The sequence below is a fragment of the Haliotis rufescens genome, unplaced genomic scaffold (assembly GCF_023055435.1).
Source record: "Haliotis rufescens isolate VD_foot unplaced genomic scaffold, xgHalRufe1.0.p SCAF_61, whole genome shotgun sequence".
Lineage (NCBI taxonomy): Eukaryota > Metazoa > Mollusca > Gastropoda > Lepetellida > Haliotidae > Haliotis > Haliotis rufescens.
Window position 1 is genome coordinate 709,784 of NW_025964346.1, and position 21,257 is coordinate 731,040.

General features: G+C 42.4%; 1 protein-coding gene across 6 annotated transcripts in view; it reads left to right on the plus strand.

The window, feature by feature from the left end:
• The first annotated feature begins 1,151 nt into the window (after positions 1–1,151).
• The window catches only part of LOC124128465, a 55,943-nt gene continuing 35,837 nt past the window's right edge, over positions 1,152–21,257 (plus strand). The window contains exons 1-9 of one of the 6 annotated variants that reach the window (XM_048386808.1): positions 1,152–1,856; positions 5,241–5,333; positions 5,559–5,635; positions 6,031–6,063; positions 6,380–6,880; positions 6,973–7,065; positions 7,327–7,689; positions 18,783–18,833; positions 19,935–19,973. In XM_048386808.1, coding sequence (XP_048242765.1) covers positions 5,314–5,333; positions 5,559–5,635; positions 6,031–6,063; positions 6,380–6,880; positions 6,973–7,065; positions 7,327–7,689; positions 18,783–18,833; positions 19,935–19,973 — 1,177 coding nt within the window. In that variant the 5' untranslated portion in view covers positions 1,152–1,856; positions 5,241–5,313. Of the gene's footprint in view, positions 1,857–3,699; positions 5,334–5,558; positions 5,636–6,030; positions 6,064–6,379; positions 6,881–6,972; positions 7,066–7,326; positions 7,690–18,782; positions 18,834–19,934; positions 19,974–21,257 lie in introns of those variants that run through there. The other 5 variants (XM_048386811.1, XM_046491894.2, XM_048386809.1 and 2 more) reach the window with 5 other exon arrangements.

The window sequence follows — 21,257 nt, forward strand, 5'->3', positions numbered from 1 at the left end:
ATGTGGGGGTCACTGGCTGATATGATATGTTTGTATCTGGCTCATATGGATGTATCAAACTGATATGGGTGTATCTGGTTGATATCGGGGTCTGGGACTGATATTTGTGTCTTGGGCTGATATTGGGGTCTTGGACTAATATGGTTGTATTGGGTTTTATGGGATTCTCGTGTTGATATGGGGATATCAGGCTGATATGTGCGTCCTCGGGCTGATATGGGGATCTCGGGCTGATATGGAGATCTCGGGCTGATATGGGGGTCTCGGCCTGATATGGGGATCTCGGGCTGATATGGGTGGTGGTCTCAGGCTGATATATGGCTCATGGGATGATGTTGGAGTCTCGGGCTTATATGGGGGTTTCAGGCTGATATGGGGGTCTCAGGTTGATATGGGGGTTTCAGGTTGATATCGGGGTATCAGATTGATATTGGGGTTTCAGGTTGATAGGGGGGTCTCGGGTTGATATCGGGGTTTCAGGTTGATATTGGGGTCTCAGGTTGATATGGGGATCTCTGGTTGATATGGGGGTCTCAGGCTGATGTGGGGGTTTCAGGTTGATATGGGTGTTTCAGGTTGATATCGGGGTCTCAGGTTGATATGGGGGTTTCAGGTTGATATCGTGGTCTCAGGTTGATGTGGGGGTTTCAGGTTGATATCAGGGTCTCAGGTTGATATGGGGGTTTCAGGTTGATATGGGGGTCTCAGGCTAATATGAGGGTCTCAGGCTGATATGTGGGTCTCGGGTTGATAAGGAGGTCTCAGGGTGATATGAAGGTCTCCGAGTTTATGGGGGTCTCGGGCTGATATGGGGGTCTCGGGTTGATAAGGGGTCTCGTGGTTTTATGGGGCTCTGGGGGTGATATGGGGGTCTTGGGGTGATATGGGGCTCTCGGGGTGATATGGGGTATGATATGAAAGCTGCCATGTAATAACCTCTAAATAAAACACTGCAGGGAGAATAAACCACTCCTCGTATATTTCATAAATAAACAACGGCTTTTCTCTTGAGCAATCTGTATGATTATCGTTTGCGAACAAATCATGGCATGACATGTCAAAAATTATATGTAGATATCTCTAGTTTTTTATGGTCAGTTACTTTTTCTATTGTAGCTTCTTTGCTTGTAAAATAGATACAGATATTACATTGTTCATTACCAGGTACTCAGGTTGTTATCTGACAATTTGATACCTATATAGAACTAAAAAACTGTGTGATATCTGCATGTTCATGATTGTTATCTTAAAAGACCAGATGTGTACAGTAGGCAAGTCTGGACAGGTTCGATCAATACTGGTATTGACTTCATGCACGGAAAAGGCCGAGTGCAGACGAATGTATATTGAGCGTCACACCCGGAAGCTATGTAGTGTTGAGTGGGGGACCAGCTCTGCGTGCCACTGTCTCTCTAGATACACGCCGGTCTCACTTCTTTCAATCCTCAGCAGTGTAGAGTGGAGTGGGGGACCAGCTCTCCGTGCCACTGTCTCTCTAGATACACACCGGTCTCACTTCTTTCAATCCTCTGCAGTGTAGTGTGGAGTGGGACAGGGTATACGACAGCCAGAGTTTTACTTGTGTGTGTGAGGCGGCCTGTGTACACTGGACCTGTGTGTGTCAGGCGGCCTGTGTACACTGGACCTGTGTGTGTGAGGCGGCCCGTGTACACTGGACCTGTGTGTGTGTGAGGCGGCCTGTGTACACTGGACCTGTGTGTGTGAGGCGGCCTGTGTGCACTGTATCTGTGTGTGTGAGGCGGCCTGTGTACACTGGACCTGTGTGTGTGAGGCGGATTGGGCGACCCACCCGGATCTAGAAGACTGGGAGGAGAAAAGTGATTCGCGCAAGTCAGGTAGTGTGTGTTGTCATGTTAATTACATACTTCAAGAATAATTTGTAAGATTTTGGAACATTGTTATATAGGATCCTTCCATCTGTGTTTGACTGTTACAAACAAATCCCGTGAAGGTACTTAGGGAACCTCTCCATCACTTGTTCTAGTTTAGGTTTGAGCTGACGCTCTGACGACCTCATTTCCGAGGGGAATCCCCGAACGTTCGTCACACTCAGATTGACGAATAAGATCTTGTTGTGTGGGGGCTGTATTCAGGGGCGTTCCTCATTGTAGAAGGCCGAGGTAGGTGTAAATGAATGACGTCAGTAGCAGTATAGCAGTGACAGAGTTACCTGTGACATAAAAGGTGTATTGTACCCAGTATCCTCCTAGACATTCGTCACCACTCGCATCTTTCCGTAGACTTCAAGGGGTTCGTGTATTTCTCGATTACCGAGGATCCAAACGACGTCAGCTAATGCCCGTCAGAGTTGTGGTACTTCGATCCTGAATAGTAAAATTAATTATGGTAACGTGAGAAATTGAACATTTGGTAGCACACATCACAACAACTACAACTGCAAGAATAAAAGACTGTGGGTGTATTATACACTGATGATATTCCTTGTGAGACCATGTAAGATGATATATTCAAATACACACGTTCATCTATGGTACACCAAGGATACCACACCCCCTGCGACATCCTTTACACCCAGGATACCACACCCACAGCAACATCCTTTACACCAAGGATTCCACACGCAAGGCGACATGCTTTACACCGAGGATACCACACCTAACTGCGACATCCTTTAAACCAAGGATACCACACCCCCTGCGACATCCTTTACACCCAAGATACCACACCCACAACGACATCCTTTACACCCAGGATACCACACCCACAGCGACATCCTTTACACCCGGGGCGGTCGGGTAGCCTTGTGGTTAAAGCGTTCGCTCGTCACGCCGAAGACCCGGGTTCGATTCCCGACATGGGTACAATGTGTGAAGCCCATTTCTGGTGTCCCCCGCCGTGATATTGCTGGAATAATGCTAAAAGCGGCGTAAAACCATACTCACTCACTCACTCCTTTACACCCAGGATACCACACCCACAGCGACATCCTTTACACCCAGGATACCACACCCACAGCAACATCCATTACAGAGAGGATACCACACCCACAGCGACATCCTTTACACCCAGGATACAACACCCACAGCTACATCCTTTACACCCAGGATACCACACTCACAGCAACATCCTTTACATCCAGGATACCACACCCACAGCGACATCCTTTACACCCATGATACCACACCCACAGTAATATTCTTTACATCCAAGGATACCACACCCTCAGCGACATCCTTTCCATTGAGCTATAAGTCTACTTAGCTTCCGAAACCAAAACCAAATCTACACCGTAGATATCGCTGCAATCAAATTACATCACAATGCTTTGCAGACTATTGTGACGGCACTGGTTACCATGACGTCACAATCAAATGACATCACTAATGGCTCTGCTACTGAAGCTGTGTGCAGTACTTTTACACTGAAGACACTGCTAATTAATGTCTACAAATTGAAATAGTTGAAAGATGTTGAATGATAAATAAAATCTCACCTCGTTTCTTTTGATACTCGTTGATAAAAGTGGCCAAAATACTCGGCAAGCCTCGGAATTTTTCCACTTTTATCAACTCGTGTTGATATATTTGATATCAAAAGACACTCGGGTGAGATTCTCTATTTACATATTACAGGCAAAACGTATAATTAGTTATAACACCTGTTTCAGTCAGGTGTCACAGAGTGACTTAACAGCACCCAGTTTTGACAAGGTATATACAGTTCATGAATTATAACCTCTCGTCTTCACTTTTCTACAATGTTGAGTTACATATCGTTAGGGAAATCAAGACAAACACAATCGTAACAACAGTCAATTGAGCCATTGTCTGACACAACAAGTCCTGTTATGATATTCATAATTCTACTATCGCCTGGGTCGTGTCGGTAGTCACATCTAAACGTGGCATGTCCAGGGCAAAGTCATTGTCTCTTCGTCTGTCTATTGTTGTCCATTACTATATATGTGTTCACATGTAAACTGTTAGTCTGTCTATTGTTGTCCGGGCGGTCGGTTAGCCTAGTGGTTAAAGCGTTCGCTCGTCACGCCGAAGACCCGGGTTCGAATCCCGACATGGGTACAATGTGTGAAGCCCATTTCTGGTGTCCCCCGCCGTGATATTGCTGGAATATTGCTAAATGCGGCGTAAAACCATACTCACTCACTCACTCACTATTGTTGTCCATTAATATATATGTGTTCACATGTAAACTGTTAGTCCGTCACGTCAACGCCAGAGATTATTTCTGAATAAAATTCAGTTAGAGAAAAAGACAAGACAATGAAGAAGTGTATATGAATGGAAATCACTGTGAATCATTGATTACAAGAAGTCATTTTCATACTTACACTACGTGGAAATTTATGGGTTTTTGTTGTTGTGTTGAAAGACTCGTATTTGTGTTGTGGATATATAACTATTAAAAGAAGAAAAGGTTGAACTTCTACAGTCATACTGTTCTCTACAGCATTAGTTGATCATACCAAAATCATATGACGGGTTTGTCAGCTAAGCTGAGTTTAGGCATGGTGTACCCTTTTCTAGCTTTTGTTACTAGCATTTCTTTGTAACTCCATCAACAGAACTGAAAGTTGAACCTATTCAATGTCTGCCACCAGACACTTCATACTGTCATACTGGAGACGTGTCAATGTAATTTCCAACTTGTTCACAACCAGGATATTGGTACATGTTGATCAGGCTACCTCCCCTACAAAAGGTATGGAGGTTATATACCGTGGCACTGTGACAGTGCTATGTGTTGCTATAGAGTGGCAGGAGTTACCTCCCCTACATAAGGCATGGAGGTTATATACAGTGGCAGTGTAACAGTGTAGTGTGTTGCTGTAGACTGACATGAGTTACCTCCCCTACATAATGTATGGAGGTAATATACCATGGCAGTGTAACAGTGTGGTGTGTTGCTGTAGACTGACATGAGTTAACTCCACTGAGTAAGGCATGTAGCTTTCATACAGTGACAGTGTAACAGTGTAGTGTGTAGTGCTGTAGAGTGACATGAGTTACCTCCCCTGTGTGAGGCATGTCGTGCACAGTATCCCAGCAGGTGGCAGTGTAACTGTGTTTTGTGTTGCTGGAAAGACAGGAGTTATCTTCCCTTTGTGAGGGGGGTGCACAGTGTCAAATTATGTTGATATAAAAAGACACTCCAGTCGAAGTGACATCTTTTGGTTCTATTTAGTGTTATAACTGTGTATAACTGACTGTGAAATAAGTACATTGTTTTCTTCCTTTTAGACCAAATGCAGTCAAGGCTCTGACGACCTCAATTCACCAAGCAAACAGTTGGCAAATATACATTTATCAGTTTATGAGGAGTACTCAGACAAAGTGTGCGGATGTATATGTGATACTGAAATAAATACGCTCAGTTTAGAGCCTTCACAAAATGTCATCGGTTTAATGGTTGATATATTTCAGTTTATGCAAGTGTGTGTATGCTTTGACAAGTCCCTTTTCAATGGAAGTTTCTAAAGGTTTACAATTGTGTTGAAGACCCCAAATCATATTAATGATTTCAAAAGTTTAGTGTAACTGCTGTTACTCCATACTTAGGAAGAAGAGAAACACTGTCAGGGAGATGGCGGAGTCATCAACACCCGAGGAGATGCTGTCCTCTGATGAATCATCAGGTAATATTCTAAGCACATCGGCAGTTACAAAGGCGGCACAATTTATGGATAACAACTTCTTTAATTACTATGAAGGCGACTTTTCGGTATAAATTGTGTCTACTTTGTCATCCGTCAACTTCTAAGTAATGCCTATCAAACAAAACATCGAAAGTTGTTTTGAACAGATCAAATAAAACAAGTATGAATGGATTAGTTTGTCCGTGTTGGTCCAGGTTATGAATTATTTTGAAAAAGAAACAAGAAGCATTATTCTTGTAATTTTGTCATTATCTAAGCAGTGTCAGTGTTGTATGTTTACCTGATTTACATTAATTAACCTCCAAAGTAAGAAGCGTTATGTCTTGTTCCTGTCAGGTCTTGTTCCTGTGAATATTTGTCAGTTTATTTTCAAGGTGAACTCCGGGCAGACATCCCTGATCATAACCGTGAGTGTTCAGTGTGTTAAGTTGATCATCTGTGCTTCTGCTCACTACTGAAACAAAGGAATTATCTGTACATCTCTTAATCAGTCTACCGGTGAACAGAACGGGTATATGACAAACACATCATGCACTACTAATACTGTCATATGTGGTTTTAAATATTGTAACATAAAGGATCCATGGTATAAATATATACATTGATATTATTTCCAGAGAGCATTTAACCAAATTGTCAATGAAGGAAAGTCAGTCTTCTTGTAACTTCCTGAGCCCTTATGTATCATAATAGGATAACATGTCAATGCTCCATATGTTTCAGTCATTCTATATGTAACTGAGGCACGTGTTCTGAGAGTCGAGTTCACAAACTGCCAGTCATGGCCTCATGAGACATCCTGGACCTGTACTCCCACTCAAAACCTATCTCTTAATAAAGAGTTCTGTCCACAGTTGGGAAAGTTGAAGGAAAGATGGGAGTCTCGCGGTGAGCATCTGACCAGCATTCACAGCGGAAGTTTGATATTTGTCTTCGGACATGACACGGAGTTTAAAGCAATTCAGATGGTGGCTAGACATTTGGAAATAAAAAAAGCCATTTTGCTATTTCTTCACGAGATCGGCTCACAAGTGGAAGACATCAATATGAAACCTGTCGTACAGAAGGCAAAGAGAACAGCAAGGAGGACAGCAAAGGGAACAGCAAAGAGAACAGCAAGGAGGACGACAAAGGGAACAGCAAAGAGAACAGCAAGGAGGACAACAAAGGGAACAGCAAAGAGAACAGCAAGGAGGAGAGCAAAGAGACAGAGACAGCAGAAAGGTGATGTACTGTCATGTCATATGTTATCAATATATGTGACAAATACGTTAGAAATTTTGTTTGGTGTCTTCATGAACGTCATCTTGTTCCAGAGTCTGGTCCAATCAATACTGGATTGGATGGACATAGCACCGCAATACTTTCCAATGCATCCGGCATACAAAACGTCCAGGAAATGCATCAAGGTACAATAAGATGGCTCCCAAATTCTTAATAGATATGTTTCATCTTATCGTGTGGTTATTTGCACATTTGTACTGTGCAGTTCGTGTGTTAAAATGTGTTATATATTTGCCTTCCTATCAGTTATAATTTCAGGGAATATACATATTGGTGCAGATCTTTGCAAATATTTTAAATGTTATTGAGTAGACATTGGCAGCTAATGCATATTTTATGAGTTGACATGAATTTTGCTTTTTCCCTTTCTATCCATATAAAATTAGGGAATATACATATCAGTGGAGACGTTTTCTACGTCAACTGTGTAGGTGGCACACATGAAACAAGCTGGCACTGCAATCCTGCGCCCAACAGACAAGTCCCCAGGGAGTCAATTCGCCGCTTTAGCAGAAGGATCAGAGAGTTGTTTCGTGCTAGACTAACGAGGTTGGCTCGGGGATGTCTGATATTTTCTTTCGCATATACGACCAGTGAGGATGCAATTGACATGATTGTTAAACACAGGAAGGTCAAGAAGGTCTTCCTTGACTTCATGCAGGAGCTGGACCCATCAATTGAGGACATCAGAATAGAGGTGGTGTTGCGGGAGTTGAGTGTGTCTGAGGAGCAGACAACACAGATAACAGGTAATAATTGTACATGTACACAGACCGTATTTCTGTCAACTCTGACCTGATACTTACCACGTGGGCCAGCAGTACACCCTCCCTACAACCCACGTGTCATAAAACAATCTCGATATATATGTATGTGCGTGCGTGCGTGTGTGTGCTGCACGGTCACCTTGCTAATAAACAAAGCAGGTTATACATGTCCATTCGGCATATGTTCTTTTATAGCAATATTCCATCTATATGACGTTAGCATGTATGGCTATATGACGTCGACGCCATCAACCGAATGATTGATATTTTTAACAAAGATCTACGGAGTCGGGATACAATGACATGTGATCAACCAAGGTAACCGATCCTGACCAACCGGCCAAATCAGTCGTCTTTTTCATTCTTTTTTTTTATCTCACTAGTGGTTAGACCAACAGAGAGGAGAGAATAATAGTGTGCATTGCTTCAACAAAAAGCTAAAAAGAAAGAATTCTTTGCAGAACCTCTGATATTTTACATTATCAAACATAGGTCATCCAACATAAGTATAGGAGAATGTCCGAAATCTCACGATTATTTTCGCACGTGAAGCTTGTTCGAGGCCGTTAAATAATCGCAAGATTGAGGACTTTCTCCTACTTAAAACAAAGTTCAATCAAGTCAATGTCCCAAACTAATCTTCAAGTGATATTCACTATACTGTGCTATACTATGGGAGGGTGACCGCTCTTGTTAAACTATACTATAGGAGGGGAACCTTTCAAGGAAGACCATAGGACGATTAAGTACCCATATTCAAACTATTGGAGTGTTAGCAAAATGATTGCGTCTATCCAACTCTCATTAAAGTTCACGTAACTTTGTTTTAAGCATGCTTACCCAATAATTGCTTCGTTTTATGAAACACAACAGTTTTTTACTTTTTGATGCATTAAACGTCTTATTTGGATGAGTAATCCACAGATGTTTGTAGACCTTAAGGACTGTAACTGATAAGTGCAGGATATCATCAGGAAGAAATACACATGCATGGTAAACGAAAAGGATATATTCCTGTATCTATCTGCTGAAGCTCCCAATGTACGCAAGAAAAAGCAAAGTTGAGATAACTCTTCCCTGACCAGTGCCTTGCCTGACGGCAAATGTGGCAGTTTACCCACCCACCTATAACAGTGATGTAATAGAGACGATTTTTTTACAAAAGCCTCATGGTGCCACATCGGTAGCATTAATTCATTCATTTTTAAATCAACATTCCCTCGTATTTTCGCGTTCTCCAGTGTTGACAGTAAGTAGATATACTTGACATGTACATAGACTCAATCCTATGTTGACAATGAGTAGGTAGACTTGACATCTACATTGACTTACTCCAGTGTTGACAGTGTGTACATGTACTTGACATGTGCATAGACCCACTCCAGTGTTGACAGTGAGTAGATAGAGGCGCCATGTACATTGACTTACTCCAGTGTTAACAGTGAGTAGATAGAGGTGACATGTACATAGACTCACTTCAGTGTTGTCAGTGAGTAGATAGAGGTGACATGTACATAGACTCACTCCAGTGTTGACAGTAAGTAGATCGTATAGCTCCCCTATGTCAGGTATGTAGGTTATATGTAGGTTGTTGCTGTAGGGTGACAGCAGTTACCTCCCCTACATAAGGTATGGAGGTAATATACCGTGGCAGTGTATCAGTGTAGTGTGTTGCTGTAGAGTGGCATGCCATTGCTCCCCTATGTCAGGTATGTAGGTTATATACAGTGGCTGTGTAACAGTGTGGTGTGTTGCTGTAGAGTGACATGATTTACCTGCCCTACATAAGGTATGTAGGTTATATACAGTGGCTGTGTAACAGTGTGTTGGTTGCTGTAGAGTGATATGAGATACCTCTCCTACGTCAGGTATGTAGGTTATATACAGTGGCAGTGTAACAGTGCTGTGTGTTGCTGTGGAGTGACATGAGTTACCTCTTCTACATAAGGTATACAGGTTATATACAGTGGCAGTGTAACTGTGTAGTGTGTTGCTGTATACTGACGTGAGTTACCTCCCCTACATAAGGTATGAAGGTTACTTACAGTGGCAGTGTATCAGTGAAGTGTGTTGCTGTAGAGTGACATGAGTTACCTCCCCTACGTAAGGTATGTAGGTTATATACAGTGGCAGTGTAACTGTGTAGTGTGTGGCTGTAGAGTGACATGAGATAGATAGATATTCTTTATTTCCTCCAATTGAATGAAGATTACAATATGCAGATATGATTATGTTACATGTTTAACATGACTTGGGGGTATATTTACACATGTTCCTAAACATACAAGTTTTCTAGCAGATATTGCATTTTCCTTATAAAGCGGCTTACATCAATTGTTACTTCTGCCCACACATCTCTTTCTAGTTCCATAATACATTCTATTGGACATCCACCAAGTAAGAACGCAAAAATAACATCATCTTCTTTCTCCCAAATCTTAACAAAATCATTTACATCCAGGATATCACAAATGGTGTTAAAAAGTTAAAAGTTAAAGTAAATTTCAGTCATTCATATTGATCGTGCAGGACATAAACACGTGCTTTACAATATCATTGGCAACAGTTTTACAATAGCATTCTCTAGAGACAATTTCAGCCGATCCATAGAATACAAGCCTTGCAATTTTAGTTAAATGGTCATACTTCTACATGGCTAGTTTCCAGAGATAGTGTTCATAACTTGATCTTATTCTAACATATCTTGACAGATTGAGTCTTGAATTAAGATGGACATAAAATACATCATCTCGATGAGATTTAATAGAATTTCATTCACGGCCTTGGACCAGCATTTCTTTTTAAAAAATTGACAATTATTGACATAGTTAACAAGTGTATCACTTAGGTTATACTTCTGTACAAGTTGTAGCATATTATATAGCGGAGATTTTCTACTCCATACATTGAATGTAAAACTATCTGTACACATACATTGACCCAGGCGAACGAGAAACATAACTTTAAAAACACAGTTATACTTTGCATTGCATAGCTTTTCTAAGAAGTAGAGTGCTCTTTCATCTATGTAATACTGTAGTGGCATGATGCCGATAGCATCCAATACAACAATACTGGGAGTGCGCCTGTGTAGTCCCTGAACTTTTTTACAAAATTGACGTTGTACAACTTCAAGCATTTCATACTCTTTAAGAGGATGTTTACCCCATACGCTGCATCCATAGAGGCCACATGGTAAAATTACCCTCCCCCAGATACGTGCTGCAGATAAAGGAAAGAACAGCCCATTATTATGGTTAGTGTTGATGAGTACACGTAACTTTTCACATGCAGAGTTTGTACATTCAAGTGATGATTTATCTGTATTAAGATATACACCTGCATATTAATAGATTTCGTTTGTGGAACATGCATATCGCCAATTGATACATTAGTGGTTTGAACCTTATTGTTTGGGCATCCAAAGTATAGAACTGCACTCTTGCTTACATTATATTTCTGCCACATATGAGCATAGTTTTGAACGACATCAAGAAGATTTTGCAGGCCTTTATTTGAGATACTCAATAAAGTAGTGTCGTCTGCAAGAAGGATCCCAGGGCATTTACCCCATTGCAGAATTAAGCCAGAATCTGTGTTTTCAAGCATATTTAGAAGGTCATTAATAAATAGCGTGAAAAGCCAGGCGGACATTACTCTACCTTGACCTACTCCTTGATTCACGGGGAAGGCATCCGACTTAAATCCTTCAAAACATACAAATGATTTCATAGAGCTGTAGGAGAGCCTTAATATTCTCCATAGTTTACCCGTTATTCCTATATCTTACAGTTTAATAAATAATCCATCAAGCCATACCCGATCAAATGCTTTTTCGTTATCTAAGAATGCACAGCTTACAGGCGACATCCTTTCATTGTAATATGCAATATTTTCTGTTAACGTAAGTACAGCCGTTTCAGCACCATAGTGACGTCTAAATCCAAGTTGCAAAGGATGGGGAAGTTCTATGTTATTATCTACCCACGACTCTATTCTGTTGAGAAGAAGTCTTTCAAAGAGTTTGCTTAATACAGGCGCCATTGTTATTCCTCTATAATTGGCAGGGTCATATTTTGGTTTACCATGGCTAGTACCAATGTGTTGTTTAATGCACAGTACGTGGCGGCTGTAATGGGTGTCAATAGGAGTAACTTTGCACCAGTCACCTTTCCGTACAAACATGGCTACACTTCAAGAACTACGCAGCTGGATTTCGAATACACATTAAAGTTGTCGTGGAATGTTTCCAGAAACTGTAAGTTTTCCCTGTCTAGCCAGTGCTCTGTAACAAGCATGGCGTCACATTTGTCGAGTTTATTGCACAGATCAGCCGTTCCACGAATGTTCCATGTTGCTAGGTTGAGTAGGGTCATCAGTGTACATACGTTGATGGCTAGAGTTGCAGGATGAGGCATCACAGTTAATACTCACTCTCGCCTTGTTTATCATTAGAGTACCATGTGTTACGGGGAACCCATTCTCTACAGTTCTCGTTCTCGGGCCAGAATGTGTTGTCGTCCAATATTATCTTGGCACACTGTACAGGAACTGCAATACGGATGGTATAGGTTGGGTTCGAGCCTTCCCAGTGTCGTAGGAGAATTATATTTGTAATGGTCAGATCCCTTCTTTGGCGTAGTCGACGATAGCGTCTTTCACTATGTAAAATGATTCGTCTGCTCTCACATATGACATCACGAGTCTCCTGTTCTTGGATTTAGCAAACCTGTGAAAGATAGTCTCCACTGATTACCAAGCCGCACGGATCTTAAATGTTGATGTTCCTTAGGATGGCTAGATACATTGTCTTGGGTTGAAGTTGCCTTGTCTCTCATGTTTTCAGCTTGTTTCGTTGTGTCGGGCACGAGCTCGTGGGGTTGGCTATCATCCAGAAGGAGTGGTTATATACAGTGGCAGTGTAACCGTGTAGTGTGTTGCTGTAGAGTGAAAGGAGGTTCCTCCTTTCGTAAGGTATGGAGGTTATATACAGTGGCAGTGTAACCGTGTAGTGTGTTGCTGTAGACTAACAGGAGTTACCTCCACTACATAAGGTATGTAGGCTATATTTAGTGGCAGTGTAACAGTGTAGTGTGTTCCTGTAGGGTAAGAGGTGGTACCTCCCCTACATAAGGTATGTAGGTTATATACAGTGGCAGTGTAACAGTGTACTGTGTTGCTGTAGAGTGACAGGAGGTTCCTCCCTACGTAAGGTATGTAGGATATATACAGTGAAAGTGTAACAGTGTAGTGTGTTGCTGAAGAGTGACAGGAGTAACCTCCCCTGCGTAAGGTATGTAGGTTATATACAGTGGCAGTGTAACAGTGTAGTGTGTTGCTGTAGAGTGACAGGAGTTACCTCCCCTACATAAGGTATGTAGGTTATATCCAGTGGCAGTGTAACAGTGTAGTGTGTTGCTGTAGAGTGACAGGAGTTACCTCCCCTACATGAAGTATGGAGGTTATATACAGTGGCAGTGTATCAGTGTAGTGTGTTGCTGTAGACTGACATAAGTTACCTCCACTACATAAGGTATGTAGAGTATATACAGTGACAGTGTAACAGTGTAGTTTGTTGCTGTAGAGTGACATGAGTTACCTCCCCTACGTAAGGTGTGTAGGTTATATACAGTGGCAGTGTAACATTGTAGTGTGTTGCTGTAGAGTGATAGGAGTTACCTCCCCTACATAAGGTATGTAGAGTATATTCAGTGGCAGTGTAACAGTGTAGTGTGTTGCTGTAGACTGACATGAGTTACCTCCCCTACATAAGGTATGTAGAGTATATACAGTGACAGTGTAACAGTGTAGTGTGTTGCTGTAGAGTGACACGAGTTACCTCCCTGTCATGAGGTATGTAGGTTATACACAGTGGCAGTGTGACAATGTAGTGTGTTGCTGTAGAGTGGCAGGAGTTACCTCCCCTACATGAAGTATGGAGGTTATATACAGTGGCAGTGTAACCGTGTAGTGTGTTGCTGTAGACTAACAGGAGTTACCTCCACTACATAAGGTATGTAGGCTATATTTAGTGGCAGTGTAACAGTGTAGTGTGTTCCTGTAGGGTAAGAGCTGGTACCTCCCCTACATGAGGTATGTAGGTTATATACAGTGGCAGTGTAACAGTGTACTGTGTTGCTGTAGAGTGACAGGAGGTTCCTCCCTACGTAAGGTATGTAGGATATATACAGTGAAAGTGTAACAGTGTAGTGTGTTGCTGAAGAGTGACAGGAGTAACCTCCCCTGCGTAAGGTATGTAGGTTATATACAGTGACAGTGTAACAGTGTAGTGTGTTGCTGTAGAATGACATGAGTTACCTCCACTACGTAAGGTGAGTAGGTTATATACAGTGGCAGTGTAACACTGTAGTGTGTTGCTGTAGAATGACGTGAGCTACCTCCCTGAGTAAGGTATGTAGGTTATATACAGTGGCAGTGTGACAGTGTAGTGTGTTGCTGTACAGTGACAGGTGTTACCTCCCCTACATAAGGTATGTAGGTTATATACAGTGGCAGTGTAACAGTGTAGTGTGTTGCTGTAGAGTGACTGGAGTTACCTCCCTTACGTCAGGTATGTAGGTTATATACAGTGGCAGTGTAACACTGTAGTGTGTTGCTGTAGAATGACGTGAGCTACCTCCCTGAGTAAGGTATGTAGGTTATATACAGTGGCAGTGTAACAGTGTAGTGTGTTGCTGTAGAGTGACAGGTGTAACCTCCCCTACATAAGGTATGTAGGTTATATACAGTGGCAGTGTAACAGTGTAGTGTGTTGCTGTAGAGTGACAGGTGTAACCTCCCCTACATAAGGTATGTAGGTTATATACAGTGGCAGTGTAATAGTGTAGTGTGTTGCTGTAGAATGACGTGAGCTACCTCCCTGAGTAAGGTATGTAGGTTATATACAGTGGCAGTGTAACACTGTAGTGTGTTGCTGTAGAGTGACAGGAGTTACCACCCCTACATAAGGTATGTAGGTTATATACAGTGGCTGCGTAACAGTGTAGTGTGTTGCTGTGGAGTGACAGGAGGTTCCTCCCTTCGTAAGGTATGTAGATTATATACAGTGGCAGTATAACAGTGTAGTGTGTTGCTGTAGAGTGACATGAGTTACCTCCCCTAAGTAAGGTATGTAGGTTATATACAGTGGCAGTATAACAGTGTACTGTGTTGCTGTAGAGTGACAGGAGGTTCCTCCCTACGTAAGGTATGTAGGATATATACAGTGAAAGTGTAACAGTGTAGTGTGTTGCTGAAGAGTGACAGGAGTAACCTCCCCTGCGTAAGGTATGTAGGTTATATACAGTGACAGTGTAACAGTGTAGTGTGTTGCTGTAGAATGACATGAGTTACCTCCACTACGTAAGGTGAGTAGGTTATATACAGTGGCAGTGTAACACTGTAGTGTGTTGCTGTAGAATGACGTGAGCTACCTCCCTGAGTAAGGTATGTAGGTTATATACAGTGGCAGTGTGACAGTGTAGTGTGTTGCTGTACAGTGACAGGTGTTACCTCCCCTACATAAGGTATGTAGGTTATATACAGTGGCAGTGTAACACTGTAGTGTGTTGCTGTAGAATGACGTGAGCTACCTCCCTGAGTAAGGTATGCAGGTTATATACAGTGGCAGTGTAACAGTGTAGTGTGTTGCTGTAGAGTGACAGGTGTTACCTCCCCTACATAAGGTATGTAGGTTATATACAGTGGCAGTGTAACAGTGTAGTGTGTTGCTGTAGAGTGACTGGAGTTACCTCCCTTACGTCAGGTATGTAGGTTATATACAGTGGCAGTGTAACACTGTAGTGTGTTGCTGTAGAATGACGTGAGCTACCTCCCTGAGTAAGGTATGTAGGTTATATACAGTGGCAGTGTAACAGTGTAGTGTGTTGCTGTAGAGTGACAGGTGTAACCTCCCCTACATAAGGTATGTAGGTTATATACAGTGGCAGTGTAATAGTGTAGTGTGTTGCTGTAGAATGACGTGAATTACCTCCCTGAGTAAGGTATGTAGGTTATATACAGTGTCAGTGTAACACTGTAGTGTGTTGCTGTAGAGTGACAGGAGTTACCACCCCTACATAAGGTATGTAGGTTATATACAGTGGCTGCGTAACAGTGTAGTGTGTTGCTGTGGAGTGACAGGAGGTTCCTCCCTTCGTAAGGTATGTAGATTATATACAGTGGCAGTATAACAGTGTAGTGTGTTGCTGTAGAGTGACATGAGTTACCTCCCCTAAGTAAGGTATGTAGGTTATATACAGTGGCAGTATAACAGTGTAGTGTGTTGCTGTAGAGTGACAGCAGTTACCTCCCCTATGTAAGGTATGTAGGTTATATACAGTGGCAGTGTAACAGTGTGGTGTGTTGCTGTAGAGTGGCAGGAGTTACTTCCCCTACATAAGTTAAATAGGTTATATACGATGGCAGTGTTACACTGTAGTGTGTTGCTGTAGAATGACGTGAGCTACCTCCCTGAGTAAGGTATGTAGGTTATATACAGTGTAACAGTGTAACAGTTTAGTGTGTTGCTGTAGAGTGACAGGAGTTACCTCCCCTACGTAAGGTGAGTAGGTTATATACAGTGGCAGTGTAACACTATAGTGTGTTGCTGTAGAATGACGTGAGCTACCTCCCTGAGTAAGGTATGTAGGTTATATACAGTGGCAGTGTAACAGTGTAGTGTGTTGCTGTAGAGTGACAGGTGTTACCTCCCCTACATAAGGTATGTAGGTTATATACAGTGGCAGTGTAACAGTGTACTGTGTTGCTGTAGAATGACATGAGTTACCTCCCTGAGTAAGGTATGTAGGATCTATCCAGTGGCAGTGTAACAGTGTACTGTGTTGCTGTAGAGTGACATGAGTTACCTCCCCTGCGTAAGGTATGTAGGTTATATACAGTGACGGTGTAACAGTGTAGTGTGTTGCTGTAGAGTGACATGAGTTACCTCCCCTACGTAAGGTATGTAGGTTATATACAGTGGCAGTGTAACAGTGTAGTGTGTTGCTGTAGAATGACGTGAGTTACCTCCCCTGAGTAAGGTATGTGGGTTATATAACATGGCAGTGTAACAGTGTAGTGTGTTGTTGTAGACTGACATGAGTTACCTCCCCTACGTCAGATATGTAGGTTATATCCAGTGGCAGTGTAACAGTGTAGTGTGTTGCTGTAGAGTCACATAAGTTACCTCCCCTGTGTAAGGTATGGAGGTTATATACAGTGGCAGTGTAACAGTGTAGTGTGTTGCTGTAGAATGACGTGAGTTACCTCCCCTGAGTAAGGTTTGTGGGTTATATAACATGGCAGTGTAACAGTGTAGTGTGTTGCTGTAGACTGACATGAGTTACCTCCCCTACGTCAGATATGTAGGTTATATCCAGTGGCAGTGTAACAGTGTAGTGTGTCGATGTAGAGTCACATGAGTTACCTCCCCTGTGTAAGGTATGGAGGTTATATACAGTGGCAGTGTAACAGTGTAGTGTGTTGCTGTAGATTCACATGAGTTACCTCCCCTGTGTAAGGTATGGAGGTTATATACAGTGGCAGTGTAACAGTGTAGTGTGTTGCTGTAGACTGACAAGAGTTACCTTCCCTACATAAGGTATGTAGGTTATATACAGTGGCAGTATAACAGTGTGGTGTGTTGCTGAAGAATGACGTGAGTTACCTCCCCTGAGTAAGGTATATAGGTTATATACATTGGCAGTGTAACTGTGTAATGTGTTGCTGAAGAGTGACAGGCTCTTGCGCTCCTGGCTGTATGCGGTCCAGCGTTGTCCTGCTGGAATACACCGTTGCCGTTGGCTGCAGTTGGGAGGACGTGTGGCAGGACAATTCCGTTGATGTGTCGTTTAGCCGTAAGTTTGCCGTGGATATGGATGATACGAGATAAAGCTACCCTCACCAAACCTGTCAACTTCACGTACACAGTTTCCAGCATAACGTTCTACCTGACGTCTGTAGATCTGTGCTCGTCCATCCCCTCGACGGAGGAGAAATCTTGATTCATTGCTGAACCAGACATCTCTCAATCGCAGTTGAGGCCAGACCCTGTGTTGACGACACCAATGCGGACATTGTTGGACGATGATGTCGACTCAATATAATGCGTCCAATAGGACGTGTTGCTGTAAACCTGCTGCTCTTCAACAGTTTCGTACGGTCTGCACAGTCCGGGTATTTGGGATGCGGTTGAAGTGGCTGTGGTCGTCCTTTCGCGTAGGTGGCACAGTCGGATGTAGCGATCTTGGGCGGGGCTGGTTACTCTTGGTCGTCCCGACCTTGGCCGATCATGTGTTGACCAATGCTGTTGAAACCGATCCCATTGCCTTGTGATGGTGCTTGGTGCTACATTGAAAACCAGCTGATCGGTTCGATTGACTGTCACTGTTCGATTGACGCAGATGCCATGCACTCAAAAGCCCTGCACTTTAATACTGTCCATGGTGCTGCTAGACATGCAGTACGTGCAGCTCCTTGACCCTGCGCTGGAAGCTTTTTTTTCCGAATCGTACATGTTTCCCGACTGATGGTTTGCATGTCCTTTTTGCGATCATTTTGTTCCGGGAAATTTGTCACTGACACATGAAACGTCTTCATTTTGCCCCTCTTGGTCCGCTAATTTTGCATATCCGTTTGCGATTCTTATTTAAAGAGTTTTCATACGCTATTCGTACCCTATGTATTTGCGTGACCTGACTTGAACACGGGGAAGTATGAATACTAAAATCACTTTATGAAACTCTTGAATATGTTCTGTTTTTTCTAGCTCCCTTTTGCTCGTCAGGTACCAAACATTTACACTCGCTTTTGCAATTCAGATCTATGTCACTTCAGCCTTTCTAGTCAGTAAATTACTTATATAAGCGAAACTCACTCACCCGGTAAATAGGAAATATAACTAACTGTGGAGAAATTGTAAATTTGTCAGCCACCTTACATTTCGGGAGAAGCGTTAAACAAATAACAAGTAACAAATAGTGTGGATGTAATTATCTTACTTGTGTAAACATACTGCATTTAATCACACATGCTGTTTTGTTTGCGTGACTGAGCATGTGTTTTATATTTTACAGGAAAGCAGAAAAAAACAGGCAAATCAGGGATTATGGCGTCAACGACTGAAGGTTAACAGTTTTTTTAATTTGTCCGTTTGTATAGTGTTAACAAATCTATTGGTCAAATTACATTAGCTTTAGCAAAATGTATTACTGGTCAGATATTCCCAGACATTTCAGTTTTAGATTACATTTTATCTAGTCATAAATATTCTTACAATATACAAAACGTTGACTTCATGTTACTGCTTGTTGTTTTCATCTTACGCCAACATTTCTTTGAGAGGCATTTGGAAGTTTGAGAGAAGTAGGTAAGGAAAATATTTATGGATGAACAATTTCTTTATTACATTTCGGAGCGACGTTTTAGTGTAGGTTCTAACACTGTTATCAAGCAAGTGGTGTATCCAGTATGGTTGACAAGTATATGTACATGTAGGAGGCAATGTTAACACAGGAGAGTAGATACCAGATGTAGTTACACTGGAGTGGAGAAGTCAGCTATGTACTCAAAAGGGTTGTAAACATGTTGACCAGCGAGGTCAGTAGTACAAACAAAAGGGTGAAGCCAGTATGCATACTTGTCAACCATAATTTTTTGCCTTACTTAAGCCAACATGCACACTCATAAAAAGATTATTCACTATCATCTCAAAAAAGATTGTTTGATAAGAGGGATGATTTCAACTTTCCAATAGTCAATTTCCACATATGTCGAGCAGCATTCCATCAGCTCCAGCCTTTTAAGTTACACTGGAACACTCTTTCTACCAAGATTTCAAAGAGCGTCTACGACTTTCACTTAAAGTTGTTTGATCAAGGTTACATCATTCAAGGCCACAATAAAGCTATTAAAACGTTCATGGCAGATATGTTAGGACAATATCCAAACTTGACGCATCTGTGACAAAAGTTATGTCTGATGCAATGCGTGTGTTTTTTTCAAGTGAACAGTTCACTTGCCCTTTGCATGTGTTTGTGATGACTGCCCCCGTTGGAGCAGGATACGGTCACCTTCTCGCGGACACCTGGTATTATCACTGTTTGATAGTCATAAACGCATGCTCATGAAATAGTCAGGCTCGTAGAGTCAACGAGATTTCTTATGAATATTGAAAGGGTTGTGTCGCATTTATGTAATGAATATCGTGCATTTTGTTTTTGTTGTAGAAGATGGCGCTTTCGAAGCAAATTTCCCAGATAATAAACGTGAGCTACTTTCACTTCACCTTTTATGTTTCCCAGGCCTGTCCTTGATGGAAGGATGTTTACTAACACTGTGTTCAGTATAATATACAACGTCAACGCAGGGGCATATTCAGTCTCATTTATCTATGGAACAGGTTTCATTAAAACCTCATTGGCAATGATGTATCATATATAAATAAAAGAAATTGATACCCCATAATTCAAAATGCGTGACTGATGGTCTAAGACCCTTTAAAAAAGTAGGGGATACTCGGGAATAACTTAAAATTTTGAAAGAAAAAACGTTGACTCACATGCCTTGCGGCCGGGACAACAAAGGCTGTCAGTATGTTGTCCCCATGGTACTGTTTGGTGGCCATTCCTTGCACAATATGTATTGGGATGGGGTCAGTCGTAGTGATGCTAGGTCGCAGGTTAACATTGACTTACGTTCACTTCGATGTTCACTTCCTGTCAAGGAAGTTCAAAGCCAATCGTGACTCATTGAAAAACATGGCACATTGCCAGCGATCATTACCCATGTTGCGACGGTGTGTACACCATTGACGCCTGTTAGCACTATATCGATGTGTAATACCCCCATTCCACCAGGCGACGCTCTTCTGCGCTCTACACGCTCTGAGGGAGCGCCTTAGGTTTCCTCACTTTTCGGCTATCTTAGGGCACTTGCGATCTGATTACGATCAGATAGCGCTCATGTTGCGATCCAATAGAAATCTATGTGATGAGATAGCGACTTGAAGACCCTTGATCATAACCCAAAACCCAAAATGTTGCTATCTTTCACGATCAGATCCAGTGGCTCTCTGTCATTGCGATCTAATGCGCTCTGGGCGGTCGGGTAGCCTAGTGGTTAAAGCGTTCGCTAGTCACGGCGAAGACCCGGGTTCGATTCCCGACATGGGTACAATGTGTGAAGCCCATTTCTGGTGTCCCCCGCCGTGATATTGCTGGAATATTGCTAAAAGCGGCGTAAAACCATACTCACTCACTCACTCACTTACCCTAATGCGCTCTACTCCGATCCGAGAGCGATCTCGGCGACCTGTGGAGATCCACTGGCGCTCAATTAGCGCTCTATGGGATCCTATAGCGACCCCCATCGCCGAATTTTGGGTCCAATCCTACAAAAACTTGTAACGTTCTGAGGCACTCAGTTCTACGCTTGGTAGCAGAGGGGTAGGTCCTCGTCTTAAGTGGCGAGCCGTCGAGCATAGAGATGAGCTGCATGTAGACGATTTCTAATCACCTGACCCAAGACTTGTAATCTAGCAGCCTGATGCA